At 44.7% G+C, this 22,391-nt stretch overlaps 1 protein-coding gene across 3 annotated transcripts in view; it reads left to right on the forward strand.

The window, feature by feature from the left end:
• FARP1 (FERM, ARH/RhoGEF and pleckstrin domain protein 1) overlaps window positions 1-22,391 on the forward strand; it is a 291,438-nt gene that overhangs the window by 228,209 nt on the left and 40,838 nt on the right. For all 3 annotated transcript variants that reach the window (XM_059903280.1, XM_059903281.1, XM_059903282.1), the window contains exons 12-16: window positions 1,412-1,487; window positions 2,608-2,857; window positions 16,477-16,658; window positions 17,861-17,950; window positions 19,008-19,141. In XM_059903280.1, the coding sequence (XP_059759263.1) occupies window positions 1,412-1,487; window positions 2,608-2,857; window positions 16,477-16,658; window positions 17,861-17,950; window positions 19,008-19,141 (732 nt within the window). The remainder of the gene's footprint in view (window positions 1-1,411; window positions 1,488-2,607; window positions 2,858-16,476; window positions 16,659-17,860; window positions 17,951-19,007; window positions 19,142-22,391) is intronic.

Consider the following 22,391-nt stretch of genomic DNA (forward strand, 5'->3'; position numbering starts at 1 on the left):
GGTTTTCTTTTTTCAGTTTAACACATTTAAAAATTAACAATAAAGCACAGAGAATACAGCAAACACCCATGTTCCTAGTACTTAGAATTAACTAGTAACGTTTTAACATTGGTTTCTGGGATTTTATTTCTTCTTCTCTTATTTGCAGCTATTGTGGTTACAGATGTAGTGAAAACCCCCTTTAACCAACAGCCTTCATTATTTCCCTCCTTCCCTCCCCAGAGGCAACAACTACCTAATTCATGTTACTTCTATTAGAAATATTCATGCACCCAAAAAGAATAGGCAGAATTGCTCTGGGGGTGTCCTTTTTCATTTATGTAATCAGTATTACATTGTATATAATCATGCGTCTTGCTTTTTAAACCTACCCTGATTTTGAGATCTATCTTAAGCATTTTATGGTATTGTGAAAGTATTGCCTTTTAGGTATCTGATTCCCTGTTGATAAACATTCAGGTTGTTTGGTGTTTTGTTTTGCTTTTGCTGAAACAAGTGTGCTGCCTTGACCATCCTTGTATATTTCTCCTGATGGAGATCTGGGGTCATTTTTCCCTCCCTGTATATAGAAATGTAGTGTTCAGAAGGTTATTTGTATGCTTATCTAGATGTAGCAAACCCCATCATTTTCTCGGGCGATCCACGATTAATCTTTTGAGGATTGTGTAAGAAGTGGTCTGCCTCTCTCTGACTCAGAATGTGGGTGCTCCAGAGCCTTGGTGTGTTAATTTGGAGTATTTTAAAGAAAAGCTGGATGGACATTGGAATTTAATCTCTATATTTATGCAGTTTCATGTGTTTGAGTACCTGAAAAGTTTCTCATGCTTGTCCCCTGGGAAGTTGGGGACCGACACACTAAGGGAAGGAAAAGATTAAAGGGAAGGTGTTGGTGGCATAAAAAACCAGTTTCTTCTACTGTGGAGTCTATAAATTCATCCCTGGGGCAGGGCCTTTTCTCTGAACTGAGCGCTGTGAAGGAGTAGCTCATTAGCGGCAGAGGCCTCTGCTATAGAACTGATCTAGAAGATCATTACCCAAAGCACGCAAATTGATTTCATGTTGCTAGGCCAGGGCTTGCAGTTCAGAGCGTACTCGGGCCCAGCCCACTTCTCCCTCCCAGTGACATTTCCCGTAACTAGAGAGTGAGCGTTCGGTGGCGGCACTCCCAAGCAGCTGGACCCCTGCAGTGGGAGCTGGGAGCGCTGAGAACTTTTTCAAGGCTGAAGCAACCCCGGATCCTACACGTGATACAGAAAGGGTGACTGGGTCTGTCTCCAGGGAGCATTTATCCAAACTACTTTGGGTGCCTTCACTACTGAGGGAATGCCTAATGCCGTTATTTTTCATGTAAAACCAATAAAAAAAAAAACCAATTCTCCTAACTTTAGTTCTCTTGTGTGATTTCTCCCAGGAAACACAGCAAGATTCATTCCATCGGAAGCCTTGCTACGCAGCCTACAGAGCCGAACTCAGAAGTGCCAAAACAAGTCAGTGATGGTGATAGTCGCTATTGTAGCTCTGTTTTCCGCCAAACGTCCTCTGCTGAGGACTGGGTTTCCTAGTCTGCTTTGGTGTTCTTCATCCTTCCACTTCGGGGTGTTTTCTAGAGGAGAGGCTAGCCGTGTGCCCTGGCTCTGACCAGACACCAGCTCTGTGCTTCTCGCCCTGGCCTGTATCCTTGCCCCTTCTCCCTCCCATGCCCTCGCCCCGGGGAAGTTTGCTCTATTGGCCTGAACTCAGCTTAGGGCTGGAACCATCCAGAGCCAGAGTTGAGCCCACCCTCCAGCTAAACGGCTGCGCTCGCTCGTGTGAAGAGATCGGGACCTAGCTCGCGGGTGACAGGTGTAGCTCCCCTTCGCTGCCAAGGTCAGAACCTTGCACTGGCGCAGGACCGGACGGTGCGTTCCCAGGGCTCATGTTACAGAGCAGCGACCACGGTTGGCAACAAGACACATCATCACTCTTGCTCTGAGGGTGGCCAGAGCTCGTTTTCCCTGGAGTTGGTCTCTGGGTGAGCTTTCAGGGTTTTCTCTACAAGAGAATAAGAACTTTGTTGAGAAAGAACACGAAGGCAGTTTCACCGTGTGAATCCAGAGAGTCTGTAAGCTGCCCATCCTGCCCTTAGGCATCGAAACAAAGACGTGTTTGTCATTTGTCTGAAATCCGTGTCAACTTGCCTGTGGAGGTCCACGAAGCCTCTCCTCCTCCCCCTGCCCCCACCCCCTCAGGAAGTCGGTCCCCTGTGGGCCGGAAGGACCGTCTTGTTCCATAGAAACTTTGGACGCCCGCGAGGAGGCTGCCGGTCCTGGAAAGCAGAGGCACTGCCTCACCTGTGCTGCCAGGGACCCTGTACTGTCGGCTTCCACACCCTGAAAGAACGTTCTGGATCCTGACCAGACAGCCTCGGGAATGCCCGATTCCTGACGGGGTGCTTTGTTCTAAGACCGGGGAGGGCAGACTTTCTTTGGCAATCCTCGGCCACTCGATGCGTCAGGAGATGCCATTAAGTGGGACTCCACGTCTCCGTCTCTTTCAGCTGTGGCGTAACCTCTCCTTTTTCTCTTCATCTCCCTCCCCCTTTTCTTGCACACCCCCCGCCCCACCCAGGCTCAGCAGAGTGCCAGCCTTACCTTTGGAGAAGGTGCTGCATCCCCGGGCGGCCAGAGCTGCCAGCCGGGAAGGGACCCGACCGCTTCGGCCGAGGAGCGCGGGCCACAGCGCAACCCCACTCCGCAGAGGAGCCCGGCGGGGAGCACGAAGGCAGACGGGGCCGGCAGGGCGGAGACGGAGGAAGAGGAGGAGGTCGTTACGGACAGGACCCAGCAGAGTAGACCTCGGCCCCCGCAGCCAAGCACAGGTCCAGCATCCAGGGCTGCCCAAGGCAGCAGTGCTTCCATTCCTTTCATTGACTGCAGTGATGTAGACAGTGAATACGACCTCCTCAGGGAACACGCGTCCCGGTCCCAAACAAATGACAACTATGAGGGTGATTTGACCAGTGGTGTTTATCTGCTGTCCAGGGATGAGAGGCAAATAGAGGCTAGGCGCAGGGCTTCCCCTCACTCTGTGAAGTCCTCCCGGCCTCCTTCCAAAGAATTCCGTGACGATGATTCAGCAGACATCACCTTTGACATGAGTGGGAGCCCCAGACTCCCAAGGCATAGCTCTCTGATAGACGAGATGTTCAGGGCCTCAGGCAGTCACAGTGCCCTGGCCACCCCCTTGTCTCCCAGCAGCAGAAGTTCAAGTCCAAGTATGAGTTGGGACAGGACCGGGTCTCAAGGCTATGTTTCCGAAAACGCACATGACTATAGAGAGAGAAGTGTGGGAGGAGATCCTCTCCCAAGCCAGGGTCCTCGTTATGAAAACGGATCCCCCATCTTACAAAGGCCACACTTAAGGAATCTGAGATATAATAAGTCAGAGACAGATCCACTCATTCTTAGCCAGGTAGCATCAACCCCGACGGCAATGGATAGGCTTGATGGCCACGGAAAGGGAGGCCTGGCCGGCCCAGCCGCTTCGGAAGGTAGAACGCTGGCTAATGGTACACGTCTCGTGGGTCCAACCTCAAGGACCCCCATGGCGCAGTCAGCGTGTGCCACTAGCAAGGCAGCCCAGCTGGCACCCCTGCAAATGACCGAGGGCTCCACCAGCAGTGGGACTGAATCCAGCGATTCAGACTCTGAACTGGTCAGCCCTCTGAGCCAGCCCCTCGTGTTTGGTAATCCAGCTGTGCTGAGTTCCCCCTCCGGGGTGAGGAGAAAGAAGTCCTTGGGTGGCCTGCCTTTGAGTGAGGAGGGAGAGGAGTATGAGTGAGGAGACCAGAGGGCAGGTCTTCAAGGGTTGGAAACCTGGAGTCGTGCGTCCAGGATTTCCCTGGAGATGACCTGTCCTAGTGACTTGTTAATTTTTAATCGACCTTTGTTAGAGGAAGTTTTGGGGCAGGCACATGTTTGGGTAGGGCATGCCTGACTTCTCAGATCTTTCAGAAGGACAGAATTTCACACACCATGACAAGTTACCAAGAGCTTGTTTCTCTTTCTGGCTGAAGGCTAGGAAGAAATCCTTTATTATGAATCTGATCATGTGTATAGTGTGTTGTATTTACGTGGAAATTTTCTGTGTATCTTCAGTTGTGTACACAGATCACCATCCCATCTGGTCGATTTTTGGGACGAAAGTATCACTGAGATCCCAGGAAAGGTGTGGGTTTTACTTTGAACCCCTTCTTTAAAAGGAGGGCTGCTTTGCTGTGCCTCATAAAGTGAGGAATTGACAAAATTCAAGGCCAAATGTAAGTTGGTTGCTAGTTGAAGTGTTGTTGAAATCTTCGTTACTAATAAGACTAGTGAATATTTTAATTGGAAGCATTCGGGATTATTTCTTCTTTGCAGCCTTCCTGTGAAATGATATAAATCTTCATGAACTGTAATCGAGATGAGATTGCTGGTTTGGTTTGGGTTTGCTTTCATGGGTCAAACGTTAGTTATGGTTGAAGAAGGTGTTGAAGAACTCTGGCCGTCAGAGCCTCTTGGTGAAACACAGAGATGCTGCTGAGAGACGCTGCAGGGAAAAGTGAGACCTCGCAGGGTAGGTACTGGTGGCACCAGGAGGTTAGCAAGCTCAATGCCTGCCTTTGAATAGTGCACAGCACCGAGAAGCCCTGTTTCCCAGTCTCGTTGCCCTTGGTGGATTTTTACGCACATTCTTAATATTCACACGCTCAGGAACAGTGACTTCTGGCTGCTTCTCTGTGCAGGAAAAAAGAAAGTAGAAGTAGTGAGAGGTTTGGTTTCTTTTTAAATCTTAACCATCTACACCAGTGCCTTTCACCCAGCGTTTCTGCATTTCAGATGGAAAAGCCTGGTTTGAACTTGCATTGCTTCTCAGCCTTACTGCACTTTGGAATCACCTGGGACATTTAAAAAATTGGTATTGCCTGAGCCCTGACCCTAGAAATTTGGATCAAATTGGTCTGGAGTGCCCCCTTGGGGTCCCCAGATGGCTCTGCTAGGCTGCCAGGGTCATTTCTCAGCCAGACACTATTGCCTTCTAGAACCTAGTGGAATGTGATGGAAGTGTCAGCTGAAATGTTGGCTTGCTTGCCAAATAAGAAAAGCGTCACCATTGAAATGCTTTTCTTCATGCCTGCTCTTTGGTACTTTTTAGTCTTTGGTACTTTTTTTTAAAAAAGATAAATTGTAGAATAAAAATTTTAGATCCTAAGTAACTACAAAATTATTGAAAAGAGTTGTAATGATGATCCAGCCCTAACGTGCCGCCATGCGAGTGGCCTTACTAAAACTCATCGTGTGGCTTTGTCATGGGGAAGAGCTAATAAGCAAGTTTAGGAAACTGAGTAGAATTTGGCCACAGTGTTGAATAAGCAGAAATATTGACAGACCCTGTGGTTCACGCGTGACTCTCTGTCCGCCTGAATGTTGAGAAGTTGATTTTAAAGATTCTGAAAACTTAATCCATTTTTACACACACTTTTGCTTTATCTTCCTAATCATTTGATTCAGTGCATGATTGATGAATCAAGTTGATTATTGGATAGCTTGAAAGATGTTCACTGAAGTAGTCTGTTCATCTTTTGCTTTATTTAGATTTACATGTTCAACAGAGTCACAGAATTTTGAAGCCAGAAGGGACCTTGGAGGTCACCTAGGTTAAACCTTTATTTACGGATGAGAAACCTTGTTCTGACGAAGGGAAGAGACTTCCCATAGTCCTACAGCCGTTGCATGGCAAATCTAAAACCAGAACCTTGGTCTCTGGACTTCCGTGTTTTACTCTATGTGACAGCTTGATGCACTAGGACCTTTTGGATTCAGTATTTTATATTTTGAGACTCTTGTATGGATTAATAATTAAAATCATATGGAGACCAGGAATCATGTAGACTTAGGTTATTACAGTCCATATTAGGTAGGAAGAACTACTGCTTTTTATATTGTGGGGTTTTTGCAGTTATAACCCATTTTTGCATATTCTGTTTTGAGCTTAGAAAAAGATGTCAATTTGCTATATAAAAAAGTAGTCAAACGTGAGTTAAGCAGAGTCACATGTGGAATCTGTGGTTTATTTGTGAAGGTGGTGTGTTCAAATGAGTCTTCTTTTTACCTCTAATCCTACAGCAGTCTGATCATGAAATATGAATGAGCAAAAGGTATTAACTTAGCTGGCTTAGAATGTGAATCATCAGATGTAAACCCCCAAAGCAAAACGTATTCCAGTAATTATTTTGTTTTGCTTTTTCCCCGAAGAGATGATTTTTTTATCCAAAGTGTTTCAAAAGCAACTCATCAACGGTGGTGTACCCAGTTCTATATTGACGAGATTTTCCACTTTTAGGGTCACTGGTAGAGTTTTTCTCCGGTTTGGTTTTGTACCAGCCAAGCAACTCAGTTTCTGCTTCTCAGTCAGTCTTTGTGAGAGTGGCAATTTTGGTGTGATTAACGGTGCTTAAAAGAAACTGGGTGGGGGGGGGGGAAGGTGTGTAGTTTTTTCAAAAGCCACTTATTCTGAAGTGCTGGGAGTTTTCACTCATTGCCTCTGGGAGAGCTTTCCCTGCACTAGTAAAGAGAGCTGCTGGGTGAGTGAACCTAAGCATTCTTTGAGTCTGATGGTAGAGCCAGTTCACTGAGGTGAGGAGGTCAGAGAAACGCCAGCAGGCTGCGTGCCAACCCCAGCGCCCCGCACCTTCCGTGCCTTCTGCCTGCTGTGAGACGCTGGTCCCCGGGTCCTTCCCTGGCCTCTGGAATCTCACTGTGTGGTATAAGAAGGGCAGGCACATCCCTGAAGTTGAACAAAGTGCAGGAAGATCAGAGATGGGGTTGGGTGTGACCAATAGGCAGCAGAGATTAGAGACCTGTGAATTCTTTCAGACTTCCAAAGGGTTTCGCAGGACCCGTCAGAGCCAGTTTTTCTAAGGCAACAGCTAGTGTAGGGGTCGCCTGCATCAATAAGGAAGCCAAGTCTTCAGATCGCGGCCGCTCCTGTGCAATGATATCTTAAAGCCTTGGGTGGAAGACAAACCAAATATAGAAACAGAAATCTTCAAGCCACTCAGGGCTACTCCGGGGCCTCCGCGCATGAATATCTTTTGTTAGATAGTATTTCAAAACATGTAAATTATAGATCCTTTTGTGACTGATTTTTGTTGCTGCTTGTTCGGGCAGCATAAAAATGCAAGAAATCCTCATAAAGAACTGCATTTAATGAGTTCCAGAACTTACAGTGGATTGCCCCAGCTCCTTGACCAGTCATCTGTATGCCATGATGCCATTTTATTAGACAGGCATTTAGTTAAAGGAAGTCTGTGAGCCAGATTCTTCTCCACATATGTGATTCGTATTTGGAAATTTCTCACAGATTTATCTCACCAAATGGTGCTGCTGTGGCCTGCACTTAAAAATGTGAATAATTTCCATTTGATGCTCCAGAACTTCTTTGAAGATTCAAACCAAGTAATGCTTTAAATACACACACACACACACACACACACACACACACACACACACACACGGCCTGCAAAACCAAAATACAGCATGAGCCTCTTGAAATTTCCACCAAGTATACAAAATCCAGCCTGCCCGCAGTTGAATCAGAAACCCCACGTGCATCTTCGCTCTGGAATCAGTTTGATTGTGTTGGCAAGCAGTTCCTAAAAGAAGAAACAATTAAAATATTAAGCTGCCATTTTAAATTTTGTTAAAACTGTTGTGAATGTGTATCACCTCCCTTTTTCATAGCTTTAACCAGCGTTCATATGGTTTTAATCAACTTTTTCCACTTAAAATGCTATTCCCTGTTTCAACACAGTATGGGTTTGGTGCAATTGAAGTCATCAGTGAGTGATTGGGCTACAGGTAGGCCCAGCCTTAAATTAAGAAACTTGGGGTCCCCTTCATTATTAGGTTTATTCTGAGTTTATTTGCTTCTGTCTCGATCACTCTTCTTTGCCTAGGCCCTCATTTTCATTAACCAGAATTTAAAGCTGTCCGAGCTGCATGCCCAAGAAAGGTTCTTTTTTTCTGGATCTTCTCCTTTGTAGTCTATAAACATTCCTCCTCTGATGAGCTTAATTACTCTAAGGCTGGCCTTCCTCTAGTTTCATGGGGATGAGTCTACAGTTGACTCTTGGGACAACACGGGTATAAATGGCGCAGGTCCGCTTATGCTCAGATTTTTTTCAGTAGTAAATACCACAGTACCACACGATCCAAGGTTGGTGGAATCCGCAGATGCGAAAGTGTAGATACATACAGAGGGCCGACTATAAGTTATACGTGGATTTTCCACTGCTCGGAGGGTCTGCACCCCTGACCCCCGCGTTGTCCAAGGGTCAACTCTATTGCTGCCGATATTACAAAGCAAACTGCAGAAGAGTCTTTCAATGCAATCTTTGCAATAGAGAAAGTTTCTTTGAACCCGAAAGAGGTGAACATTTCAAAATAACCTGTTGCTGGCAGCTCTCTGAGTTTACACTCAGCCATGTTAGCCAAGTTCATAAGAACATACGGAAGGAAAGGTACTAGCGGATGAACTTCTGCAAGAAGGAAGTGATGAAAGAACTTGAGTCTGGCGACATTTAAAGAATTTACTGGCGCTGCTTTTTCCTCGTTAGTCTAATTCCATCTGTTTCTGTTTAGTTGAATGAAACGTAATACAGGGAAATGGGGTCTCTACACTGTGCGTACCTCTAACACCAGTTGCTAGTTGTTGAAATGAAGCCATGACGTTTAGATCAAAATAAGCATGCCACTTAATGTAGCAGCTCTCTTTTTATTAAAAAAATAATAATGATGAAAAGCAAAAAATACCCATGATGGCTTGGCCTAGCGTTGTAGGCATCAAAGGTCAAAAGTGGCCTGGTTGCCACCTGTTTGGATACCTACTTGGAAAAGAGCTGTTTATTGTTTCCTGGGTAACCTAGGGATTTTTAAGTATTTCCTCTATAAACAGAAGTTGCAAATGCTGATTTGTGTGTCAGATACATATTTGGGAGGAGGTGAGTAGAGTCTTGTTGTGAAAAACAGGTCTTGCTTCATAAAATTCAGAACACATCACTCAAGGAAACAGATGAAACTTCCAGCATGGGGGATTTTTTTTTTTCCCCCCCAGTCAAAGCTGTTAAACACCCTGGTGGAAGCTAAGATAGAATTAGTAAATCTCCTTTTTTTAAAGCTTTAAAAATTGAAGAGACTCTGATTTGTTCAGGATCGTTTCAGTGTGGATGGACTGAATGATGCCCACATCACAGCTTAGCCTTGGAAGCAGCCTTCGGCAATCTCCTTGGCCTCTGGTGTTCGGTTATAACTTCTGGTGGAAGGCAGCTCCTTGGCGTCTTCGTGTGGGTTCTAGATCAGGGTGCTCTGATATGTCTTAGGGTGGTTTGGTATTTGAAAGTAGGGAGGATTGAAAATCAACTGTTGACAGGGTATCTGGTCTAAGTTTGTAGTTGAGAGCTGGTGTGAAAGGTTAGCTTCAAGGCAGGTGCTGTTAATGCAGCCATGGAAATGGTACTGAGAATTACGTGAGCTTGCTGCTAGGGGTCAGGTGCAAGAACTTCAGAATATTGAAGAATAGAAGTTAGAAATCACTGCAAAATGCAACATACACCAAGAGTACTAAGGCGGGAGCAGGGACCAGTGTGTGTGTGTGTGTGTGTGTGTGTGTGTGTGTGTGTGTGTGGGTGTGTGTATAACAAAGCATCGGACAGTAATTAACTGTACTTTTGAGTAAGAGGTAGAGGTGTTAGTGGTACCGGGAGTTTGGAGGCAGTCCTTCTGCTTTATTATAAATTGGGGTTGTTAACTGACTCTCAAATAGGAAACAGTAGAAGGGTCATTTTGGAGCCTCTGATGGGCCTGTCAGTCTTCACAGGTGACCTTTCTGGCTCATGAAACTGGGCCAACAATTGCTTTTTCCTGGGCCTTGCAGTTCCTTTGTAAGAAGGAAAGCATTTGTCACTCTGCCCGCAGTGATTTATAGAAAGACCAAAGATAGACTTTCCTTAGTCAAGAACACACACCCGCTGCTCTCTACACACGCACCTGAATGGCCAGTGGATTCAGTCCCTCACCCTCACCTCCTTTCTGCCTGGAAGGTTGCTGTGAAAACCTAACTAACCCAATCTCACAAGCTTGGCCTATGTTATTAATCCAGTTCCCTTCTGTTCTCTCTGTGTGTACATTTAATATTTTATTAAAAATTTCTAATACGCTGAATTAGTTTTAAAATAGACAAGGCTGGGGACTTCATTCTCATTTTTGTCATTTGTTGAATAAATTTGAGAAAACATTTTTCTGTTGTGCCGTGGTATGCACTCTGTGGTCAGCATGTACCTATCTAAGAGAAGACTTTTTTTCCCCCAGCGTTCTGTCTTTTATCCTCAAAGCATGGTGTACCTCCTGTTCCCTGCATTGTTGGAGCACTGTCTGATGTCTTTTTTTTTTTTTTTTTTTAACATGACTGAATACCAGTTTGTACTTGGAACACCTGTTTCTTCTAGAATACAGTGATCCTGCTCACTAAACAGCAAGCTTTATCACGGAGGCATCCTGAGCGGTCATGCTCGGTGGTACCGTTATTTCACTAAAGGTGGGGAAATAGAAGATGAACGGAAGACCTCACTTTTCTGATGCTATCTTCTCCAAGCCCGCACTTTGTGCCGTGTGGAGGTGGGGATGGTCCTTGGAAGGGAGCAGGATCTCTGTAGGGCGGGGCAGGGCTCGTGGAAACAGAGAGCATCTGTGGCAGGAGCTTACGTGGGCGGATCTCAGACAGCTAACCAGAGGGCTGGCTTCCTATTTTGAATGGTGACATCTATTCCAATGGGGATAGCAAACTTTACGTAGCGTATAAGAGAATTTAGCCGTGTGTGTGTGTTTTGTTGGGGAGTGGGGATAGATAGAAATGTAGAGAAGACGCCTCTAGCTCAGCCCAAGTGGCTGCTCATGGCCAGCGAGCTGTCTGTAGTTTGCTGTCTACCCAGAATGTAGGCTCTCACAGATACTGTCTGGTTCTGCCTTCTCTCCACGGCTGGGAGCGCAGTATTTCACGGAAGCGTGGATGTATTCCACCGGGAAGGTGGCTGGTTTCTCCAGTAACAACGAGCTTGGTGATTCTTCAAGCATGGAAGGCCAAACTCACGTAACGGTGTATGCATGGGATTAATAGCTCTTGTTAATCTCAACTGAAGAGGCTTTTACTTGTCCTAACAGGTATCTTGCTGTAAAAACTGTCAATTGTAACTGTTCTTTCCGACTGATGGCTGAAGCTTTGTCCTGAGTACAAGATGGTGTTTTTCATTGGTACGAAGCACCACGTCCCCCAGCCCAGACACTGCCAACACCACCACCGTGTTCAGACAAAGGAGAATTCTCCTTTATCTTTTCCCCATAAACGAGAACAAGCTAGTGCATTCGCTATCATTTTCCCATTAGCAGCATTTCTCTTTCTTTTTCTGCAAGTTGCATTCCTGTTGCTTTTCTGAATTGCTTGATGATGAACAGTAACGTTGATGTTTAGCTGCTTGTAAAACTTTTCTTCAAGGAACTTGTTCTAAGAAGCACGTACATTACGCACAACAACCTAAATTATCAAGAAGAAGGCCACCCTGCTGTGATTGGTAATCCTATAACCTGGTTTTTCTTGTGGAATCTTGTAACTTCAATGAAACATTGTCAGCCCTTTTTTTTTTTTTCCCTCTCTTTTTTTTTTCTCACATATTCCATTGGGGTGGGACCCCGCTTAGTTATCAGACTAGAGTGAATCCTGCCTGGTCTGGAGACTTCTCATGAATCAATACAGTATTGACCTTTTTTTTTTTTTGGTAACTGGCTTTCAAATGCAGACCATCTCCAGAGAGAGTTTGTCTTCTCTTTTAGAGGGAGATTGTGGATTTAAAAAGAGCCTTTTTAAAAATAAATGCAAACCTGCCTCTGTAATGTATTTCCTACATGTGCCTTTGAAGCATATTCTGGGTACATAGAGTTATAATCTCCTATATTTTAGAAGCAAATGGCAGGAGACAAATCACAATAGATGACTGGCATCTAGATGTTTGCCAAATACAGAACTTTGGGAGAATATTGAGGAAATCCTCATAGATACTTTTTAAATAATTGTACTTTTTATAATTTTGAAAAGAAGACTTGAGAAAGCCATCAACAGTCTCATTTTCATCTGTATTCTCATTCTCAGATATTTTAATACTTACCAAATCTATGGATTACTATTTTTAAAGTTGTCAGGTTTTCTGGTTCCCTCCTTAACAGGAAAAATAACACTTATCTAATTAAAAATGAGGATTCCCAATTTATTGACTAGTTTAAAACACAGGACAGGTACAACTAAGTATTCGAAATGCCATTTTTATTACTGGAAAAACAGATTAGAAAGTTCTCTTTCCCCAGGCTTGTGTGAGTTTGTTCTTAAGCCTTTTTAGTATAGTCAGAGGAAGTAAATGGTCACTAGGCGGCTTGTACCCAGTCCCAAGAGCGGAAGGCAGGCGTGAGTTTGGCTTCTTGATCATAAACCATGTTCCTGCTGTTTATGTGCCTCTGGTGGAGGGCTGGTCAAGAGATGCTCCAGTCTGGGTGATGCTGCAAATCCACCTTCCCTTGTGCAGCCAGAGAGAAGAATTATGAATGTATATTACATTAAAAAGAGCAGCTAAACCAGTTTCTGGGCTGGGTGATAAATTGAAATCCATACATATTGCAGTGCTAATTTGAAGTTCCATAATTGTTGGTGCCATGAGAGTGTGTACATTTAAAAGGATTTTTTTTTAAAGCAGTTAACCAGAAATGCCCCCCCTCAAGAGTAGCATTAGTGAAGGCATGTTTAATCCTTGGGAGTGACATAAACTCAGCCCTCTTGATACAGATTAAGGGTAGGGACGGGGACATGGAGATCTGGGGTGGGGGGGGGGGAGGGAGGAGTGTCATGAAATTATTTGGTAGAGGTGAGGGACTTGAAAGTTATTAACCAGAAATATAACTGAATGCCTAAAAACCTGCAGGGCAATTTCTAAAAATAGGAAAAAATTCTTTTAAGAATCAAAAGCTTCCAGACTTTTAGGGCGGTAACTGATCTTTTTCTAATCTCTTCAGACTTTTTTCCACCTATTGCCTTAATATCCAGGTGGTTTCTTAGAAGATTCTGCCCGCCCCCCAAATTATTTACCTAGAGCCCCTTGCTGAAAGAAATTCCTTTGTGTCAATTTGTCATAGAGGAGGAAAATGATAAAAATTCCCAGGCATTAATAAGTTCATGGAGTAGCCGTGAGCACCAGTCACCATTTCTTCTCATTGACCAGGGCTGTGCCTTCAAGGCAGGTGACAGACTGTGTGATGGGAACAAGCTTTATAAGGCTGCAGAAACCCGGCGGAGTCATTTTATGTAACATCATGTTTGTTTGCTTTTTTTGTAAAATGGATGACTTCAGTGAAAATTGGTTACATGTAGCTCTAGTAACTGTGACCTTAGACATTGACCTTTCAGACACAACTCTTCACACTTGACCGGGGGCAGGCCCTGCGTGGACACCAGTTTGTACAGACCCTTGTCACACACTGGCTGCAAGTCGAAAGAGAATTTTAATTACCAAGCTGCCAAATTCTACTAATTACTCTCGTCAGCATATTCCATTGATTGTTGAATGGTAAATGAGCTACCTGTTTTTGTTTGGAATATGTCATCTATGAATTTTCAAAGCCTTGAGGAGTTTCTCTTGCAAGAGGAGGAAGGAGGCTATTTTCCATGGATGTGGCTCAGATTGGTAAATGGAACCTCAGAGTTTGGGACCTTTCCCTTGCTTAGCATTGCTGATAGATTTCTAGAACAGACTGCTTGGTCTTTATTGATTTATTGGTCTTACTGTTTAAATACACTCATCGCCGTGGCCTTCTTGGGCCCCGTTAGTAGACACAAAGCCCGTTGAAGTAGCCTCTCAGGAAATGGAAATGGGCTACCCTAACTTGGTCATCCTCCAAGGTTGTGTATTGCACGTGTAATAACTTCAGTGTCACACACACCTTTAGGCCACGTAAGTGAGAACGTAGCTGAACCCAGAACTGTCCCGGACTCTAAGTAGGAACATGGTTGTCATCAGGTTCACTCTCGGTGTCCCGCTTTCTGAATCCTGTCTCCAGTGTGCTCCAGTGGGGTGTCTTCTAGATTGCTATCTTCTTTGCAATGTTTCCTGCCTTCTTTGCAGGGTGGCACCTCTCCCGGAGCCCTGGTCTGTTAGCTCACCCTTCTGGCCCACTAGGTCTACCAAACTGAAGTGTCCCCGGGGAAATTCACTAGGGCAACTATCGACCTTTGGAGGGGGGACATGGTTGTACTCGAGTGTGTTTACCCTTATTTTCTCCCTCACCATGTGGCAGTTGGTTTTTTATCTGCTGCTGGATGCCGTCCAGGGACTAATGGGTACTGTTTCCCCGCCTGCACGCCTCCTTCAAGCTAGCCTTCTAACTGCTTTTCGTTCTTGGCTCCAACTCTTTCAATGAGGAGGCGAACGCTTTTTCTGTTCCATGTCACTGCAGATTCAAGGCCCAGCATGTTCTCACTTACACTGTCTCACCTGGTCTCATGCATAGTGTGAGAGCTGAAGGTAAGCCCCCATGCTTTGCCAGATGATGGTGGACAAATAAAAGGTGACCCTCCAATAGCAACTCACAAATGCATGAAATGTTTTGATCTCCAGACAGACTGCCAGAATTTCTCTTCTCTAATTCCTCTTTGTAGCGATAACATTTTTCTTTTTGTGATTCTTTTTTTTTTTTTAAAAGAGAGTAGTGTAGTACCTTGAATCAATTGCAGTTGTGATTGTTGTCACTATTTCTATTTGACAAGTTCCAATTCTCTCGAAATGATTGTATTCGGTTGTGCACTAGTGTCAATAAAATTGACATTTGTGAAGCAATTTCTGGCCTTTTTCTCCGGGTTTTACTGGGTCTGGTGGTGTGTGGGGTGATTGCGTCTTTGTCTCACATCAGGACTTTGTTTTAACGATGTCTATGAAAATGCAAGGAATTTAAATGGAGGGATTATTTTTTAATGCGAACTTCTGGAATCTGACTTTACCTGACATTTTCTAATCTTGTTCTTCAGGGATGATTGTACTGACCAACAGTCAGTGGGCAGGATGTCTGCTTTCCGTTGCTTTTGTGGGCGTGGTGGCTTTTCACCCGTGTGTAGGTGACACAGCTAGCTGGTCAACCTGGGACCGGGTGGGGGCTGGTTGGCGGCTTCTGCAGGGTTCATTCGTACTGGGATCAAGTTCATCACCCAACTCCATCAGCTTCATTCGAGGCTGAGCTGTCTTGTAATTTCCGAGTGAATATGAATGAATCCAGAGAGAAAGGATAGAGGTCCAGAAAATGGGGGGATTCCTGGAAAACCACACTTCCCCTTTCCTATCGAGATCCTTGATACTGTGCTGAGTAGCCATGAGCATGAACCTGCATATTGGAAAATGGAGAAAGCGTTTATGTCGTCTTTCCCTATGATGGTAACTGACAGGACTGCAGGCTACTGGAACTTTGTTTACCCTAATCCTAGTTTTTGCACATCTGCTTTAGAATTATAAAACTGTTAGGCAAAACACTTAGTTTAGAAGTAGCTTTTGAAACATCTCATTTTATTAATAGTTTCAAAAGGTTGAGGTATCGGTATTGGCAAAATTCTGTTGGCACAGAGTTTCATGTGCACATATCTCATTTGGCTGACTCGGGTAATTATACATTTTCCTGTTATTTACTGTGGTATCCTTCTCAGAGGAATGATTAATTACCTATCATTTTTTGACTCATAAAGGGGAATTGGGATAATGTAATGACCTCCAGCTTTGCATTTTTAAATGATCACCTTTGCTGTAATTGTGATACTAGTGTTTCTGTCCCAAACAGTGAGAGAGACATGGAGTGACATCACCAGGTATAACAAGCTCGCTTCTGTTCTTTGTAGAATGGGGAGGTGGCTGCTTTCCCTTTCTCTAGCTGTGGCCCATTGTTCCAAGATGTAGTCTGTCCTGGGTGTCCCAAGTCTTTTAGTCTTCTATTAGAATAGCTCTATTTTCTAGTCGCTTCCCACGTCTCCTTGTGATATAGACACTGTCTTTCTCGAGTAATTCTTAGAAGCTAAGGCAGTAGTTAGGGGGTGAAGATTCTATTTGCAGATACACGATGCTTTTAAACTATTGTAATTATGCTCCAAGCAGAGTTCTCCACCTTATCATTAATGACATAACTGTGTTCCACTGAATAGTATCTTTAGGATTAAGGCAGCTGCAACTTAGGGAAAAAAACTAGAAACTCACGAAGGGCATTGTAAGTGTGCCATACGGTAGTCAAGCTTCTAAAGGTTTGATTAGGTGAAAACTGTAAGTGGACACCAGGTCCCAGAAGGAATTACTTTTTTTTTTTCTTTTCTTTAATACTTCTCATCCCCAAACAGGCTCCCTGACTGGCAGCCCTCACCTTTCAGAGCTGTCCATCAACTCGCAGGGCGGAGCCACCAACACCATCCTGTCGCCCAACCTGAGCCCCGACGCCAAGCAGGCCTCCCCCTTGGTCAGCCCGCTGCTGAATGACCAGGTGGGCCCTCGGACTGATGACGAGGACGACGGCCGGAGAAAGGTGTGGGGACGGCAGGCGCTCGCCTGTTGATCTTTTTTTTTAATTTCCAGTAATACACATAACATAAAATCTACCATGTGAACCATTCTTAAGCACACCGTTTAGTGACGTTAAGTGCGTTCACAGTGTTGTGTAACCATCCTCACTGTTTCCAGAACTCGGTCATCCTTCCGAACAAACTCCATGCACGTTGAGTGCTATCTCCCCACGCCCGGCCTCTGGCAACCACCGTTCTGCTTTCTGTCTCTATGAACTGACTACTCCAGGCATTAACCTCATATAAGTGGGATCATACAGTGTCTGTCGCTGTGTAATTGGTTTATGTCCTTCAGCATAATTGTCCTCAAGGCTTATCCATGTTGGTAGCACATGGCAGAATTTCCTTCCTTTTTTAGGTTGACTAGCACTCCATTGTATGGGGATACCACATTTTGTGTATTCATCCATCCGTTGATGGATGGCTGGGTTGTTTCCTCCTTTTGGCTATTTTGTCTTAATGTGCTGGGAACGTGGGTGTACAAGTATCTGTTCTCATCTCTGCTTCGTGTGTATCCCCAGAGGTGGAATCGGTTGGACTCTTGTGGGAGGAAGCAAGATGGTTAACAACAAGGGATTTCCTTTTAATTGTTGGTTAAAGAGAAGCAAAACCAATGGCAGACCTGCTCTAGGGCGGTGCTGCCTGCCCACCTAACCAGTGGACTTTAGCTGCTGTAACCCTCGTCCCTTTGGATCAGCGCCCTTCGTGTTCCCATGAACAACGTCACTTCCATTTCCTAAAAATCAATACCACCAGCCCACGATGCCCAGGACAAAGGCTGCTGTGCTTTCTGTTTGGTTCATTTCCTTGAAGCCTGCACCTCTCTATTATCCTAATTAATTAGATTTTCAGGTGCCCAGTATTGAATGAATAGTCCTCAGTGGCAGCTAACACACTCATCCGAGGCCTTTCACTGCGGGTGGTATTTACACGGAAGGAAACATTCCTAGACAGTTTTCTCATCATAGAAACCCATTTTCTATCCTAGTTCCTCTCACACCAAAAAAGGAGAATAGATAAGAGTTTATTTAGCCTTGATACCAGTCAACCAAAGATCGTAAGTTAGCAATGTATCACTTTAGTTAGGACTTTCTTATAATCAGGACATGCTTAGAGAGTTTAGGCTCAAATTATTATGTCTTCTTTCTTTTAATGGATTTTGCAGAGATTCCCAACTGACAAAGCGTACTTCATCGCTAAGGAAGTCTCCACCACTGAGAGAACGTACCTGAAGGATCTTGAAGTCATCACTTCGGTATGTGTAGCGTTTCCCCTAAAGCCTTAGATTACATAATTTATCTTGACTGATGCTCAGCTTTAGGAGACAAGCTGGATCTAATTAAATGTTGGGTTCTCTGACTCCAATTAAAAGAATTTTGGTTCTGGGTTGTAGAAATTAGGCAGTAATAGTATGTTTAATTTGGAATATGCTCTAAAAAGCTTTTTTAACTGTGATTTTTAAGTGCAAAGGAAGGAAGTTTCTAAAGTGGAGAAATTTAAAATTAAACGTTTTACTGTCTGCCTGCACCGATGTAGAACATTTCATGTTTTGCCCTTTGTTTTTGCTCGAGGGAGACCTCAGAGGCGAATTAGAAGCCTTGTTTTATCTTTGCCAATAAATTGAGCCATGTCGGCAAAATCTGCCCAAAAGACTGCCTTTTATTAATCAGTCCTGTTCAGTCCTGGAAACAAATTCAAAGCATGGCAGATGACTTTATGATCCTGGATTCTGGGAAGGAACCTAGCCCACTGGAGGTCAGTTGGAATCGTTGGGTTTCTGTGCCTCTAGGGCAGCCGTGGTGACCTGGGCAGGTGCTCAGCAATCATTGTGGGACCCACCTGGACTTCAGGTCAGCGAGATGAGTAATGTGTGTGAAGGCAGAGGCTTCACCTCTCTGGTTCAGCCATCTTCCTGCTCCGCATTTCAACGAAGGAGCAGAGATGGCAGTCTCTCAAGGACTAAACCAGAGGGCGTGAAGTGGTGTAACTCAGCGATGACCCAGTGAGCTGGCCATAATGGAAGTTTTGATTTCAGTATCTGCCCACTTCAGAGATTTGTCCCGACTTCCACAGTCAATTGGTAACAAACTGCAGGAAGCGGTTAACGAAGAGATGGGTACTTCTTACCCCATCTAATGAAAGGAGGGAAAGCAGTAAAGCTTGAAAGCCCTTGATGCTCTTGAAATGCTACAGACGCGGCAGGAAAGCCCTTTAGCCTCCACGCGTGGTGGGCTGCAGCGTTACCTCTGAAGAGTTGCAGACCTTCATCCTTCACCTTAACGCCTCTAAGTGTGTCCTCTTTTTATTCCCAGTGGTTTCAGAGCACAGTAAGCAAAGAGGACTCCATGCCCGAAACCTTGAAAAGTCTCATTTTCCCGAATTTTGAACCTTTGCACAAATTTCATACAAATTTTCTCAAGGAAATTGAGCAACGACTCGCCCTGTGGTGAGTACAATCCCGTGTGACAGTTCTATCTCCCACCACCAACCCTCTCTTTCTGTTTCTCATGTGATTTTTATGTTGTTCCTTATAAGCAGTACACATGAGCAAAGATAAAGCGAGAAGCTGGCTTCAGACAAGCCAAGCTTACAGTGATCTCCTAGTAAATCTACACGTGTTAGATCTCATCCTGGATTTTTTTTCCTTTGGCTTACGGTTCTTCAAAATGCATGTTTTCTGAAGATAATTAAATGAATACCACTAAATAGAGTAATTTCTTCTGGAAGGATGATGAGGGTTATAAAGGGTAGAGGCAAAAGAGGGACTTGTAGGGGTGTTGGTAACATTTTACTGGTGCTTGCTTTATAGTCATTTAAGTATTATACGTCTCATGTAGCTTTCAGTATTATATTTCACGGTGTTTATAAAGAAAAATAAGAGCCCTGTACACCACACACACACACACACACACACACATACACTTTTACCTTGAATCCCACTGCTAGTAATTTATCTTAAGGATACATTCTAATATGTGAAATGACAAATGGCAAAGATAGCCATGGAAGAATTAAAAGATTGGAACTGACGTAAGTATCCAGGAAGAGCAGGCTGGCTAAAAATAATGTTAAGTCTGTTTATTAAATACCATATAAAAGATTAATATATGAGTGCAAAAATTCAGGAAAAATTGTCTATACTATAGAATGCAAAGTCTGATGTACCCTTGGCCTAAAGTGGAATCTTTTGTAGAAAATTCTTTTTCTAAAAATTATTTATTTATTTATTTGGTTGCGCCGGGCCTTAGTTGTGGCTTGAGGGCTCCTTAGTTGCGGCACGTGGGCTTCTTAGTTGCGGCTCCAGGGCTCCTTAGTTGCGGCTCCAGGGCTCCTTAGTCGCGGCTCGCCAGCTCCTTAGTTGGCAGCAGGCGGGCTCCTTAGTTGCAGCAGGTGGGCTCCTTAGTTGTGGCATGCGAACTCTTAGTTGTGGCACTAAGAGTGTGGGATCTAGTTCCCTGACCAGGGATTGAATCCAGGTCCCCTGCATTGGGAGCACGGAGTCTCATCCACTGCGCCACCAGGGAAGTCCCCTATAGAAAATTCTTACGGGTTTTTTTTTTTTAAAGACATGTGTAGACACATGAGGAGTTGTCTATCTACTAAACACGCATTTGAAAAATGCCAGGAGATGATAGCAGACATTTTCTACTATGTTTCGGATGGAAATGGAACCCACTGTATACTGTATCCATCCTCACTACAGGTGAGAGTTTGGTTCAAAGTGGTCTCGGGGGTGTTTAGTGACCATTAAGGCCTGCAGGATCCCTGGATGAGGTGGTCCTGCCCCTGGTGATTCCAAGCATGAGATTCAGGCACCAGTTAACAGGTTCGCAGAGCTGCTCCCTGTGTTGTGAAGCAGATGTGCTCAGACGTCTGACTGTATGTTTTTTATACCTGGAGATAATTCAAGTGCAGCTCTCTTTGCTGTGATAGAAGGAAGTAGGAGACTTCACTCAGATGCCCCAGGGAGGAGAGCACAGCCAGGATTGAGAAAGAACAGGTACAAAAGCAGCTTCACTGAAGATGGGGAAAGACTGAAAATGCCAGTTTAGAGTCTTACTCTATTTTGGTGCTGTGAATGCAAGAGAAAAACCACTTTTTGAAATTAAAAAAAATATTCTACAAAATCTAACTTTACCTTCCCAAAATTTACTGGAGGCCTTTCGATTGTGTTCTGCCATATCGTCTCCTCATTCATACAAAGTTGAATGATGCTTTCATAATGGAGTCAAAGACCTTCCAGCTCTGGAGAAACCAACGAACAGTTCATTTTCTAGCCAGTGAGATGTGTATTAATATAGTCTTTCTATAGGCTCAGAGCATCTTGAGATGGTATCACTAGAGCAGTTTTGGTCCACATGGCAGTTGATTTAAATAAGATTGGGGAGGGCTTCCCGGGTGGCGTAGTGGTTAAGAATCCGCCTGCCAATGCAGGGGACACGGGTTCGAGCCCTGGTCCGGGAAGACCCCACACGCCGCGGAGCAGCTAAACCCGTGCGCCACAACTACTGAGCCTGCGCTCTAAGACCCATGTGCCACAACTGCTGAGCCCACGTGCCACAGCTGCTGAAGCCCGCACGCCTAGAGCCTGTGCTCCGCAACAAGAGAAGCCACTGCAGTGAGAAGCCCGTGCACCGCATCGAAGAGTAGCCCCCACTCGCCGCAACTAGAGAAAGCCCGCACGCAGCAGTGAAGACCCAGTGCAGCCAAAAATAAATAAATAAATAAATTTTTAAAAATAAAATAAATAAGACTGGGGCAGTCACACACAGGAGATGTCCTCCGCCGGCAGCACCCTGGCAGCCCAGCATGGGGGCTTGCGCTAGCTGCTGCTGTCACTGGCAGAACAGCCGTTTCCTTGGTTCTTGTCCTCTCCAGGGAAAGAATTCAGACGAGAGACATAGAGCAGTTTTAAGTAACAAGAGTTTTGTTAAACAAAGCAAAAGTGTGCTCCTCAGAAAGGACAAGAGCCGGCTGTCTGGAAACCAGAAGCAGTCCCACAAGGGGGGTAGGGTTGGGTTTTTTAGAGTCGTGGTCCCTCCCTGTGTCCTGTGTCATTTGACTGACAAGTTGATTGACAGCTTTAGGTTATATTACTTCTTCCTTAGTGCGCAGGTGCTTACCCATAAGCACCCAAGTGAAACACGGGGGGTGGGGAGGAACAAAAACTGCAATGCTAATTTATTATAATTACAGCATAACGAACCCCACCCTGTCACTCTGAGTCACCTTTTGGGTCTTGGTGTGCCTGCACCAACCTGTTCTGGCAGTTTTATCTTGCTTGGTCCTGATAAGGCTGGAAACTTAGCGGTGGTCCTTGACCACAAGAGGGAGGACCTCTGGGCATGTTCTGATCACCAGTGTCCAGATGGGGGAGGGAAAGATGATCCCCATCCAGGACAGGGCAGGGACCTGCTCGTGTCTGACTAACTACCTACCACTGCCACCAGAGAACTTTGGAGAGCTGTATGAAACATTTCATTCTAGGAATGACGCCATGCTCCTGGACTTATCTCTGACCATAAATCTTTAGCCCTTATCTGTGAAAGAATATCCAGTTGCTTAAAAAGCACTTGCTGTCATTTATTTCCCATAGAATTTTCAGTAGAGTGTCATTCAGAGATCTACAATTTTATTCATGTTTTCCATGAAGATACCAGAAGCATGTTAAAGACTCAAAGCTAAGGAGAGAGCAG

This window comes from Balaenoptera ricei, chromosome 18 (assembly GCF_028023285.1).
Source record: "Balaenoptera ricei isolate mBalRic1 chromosome 18, mBalRic1.hap2, whole genome shotgun sequence".
Classification (NCBI taxonomy): Eukaryota; Metazoa; Chordata; class Mammalia; order Artiodactyla; family Balaenopteridae; genus Balaenoptera; species Balaenoptera ricei.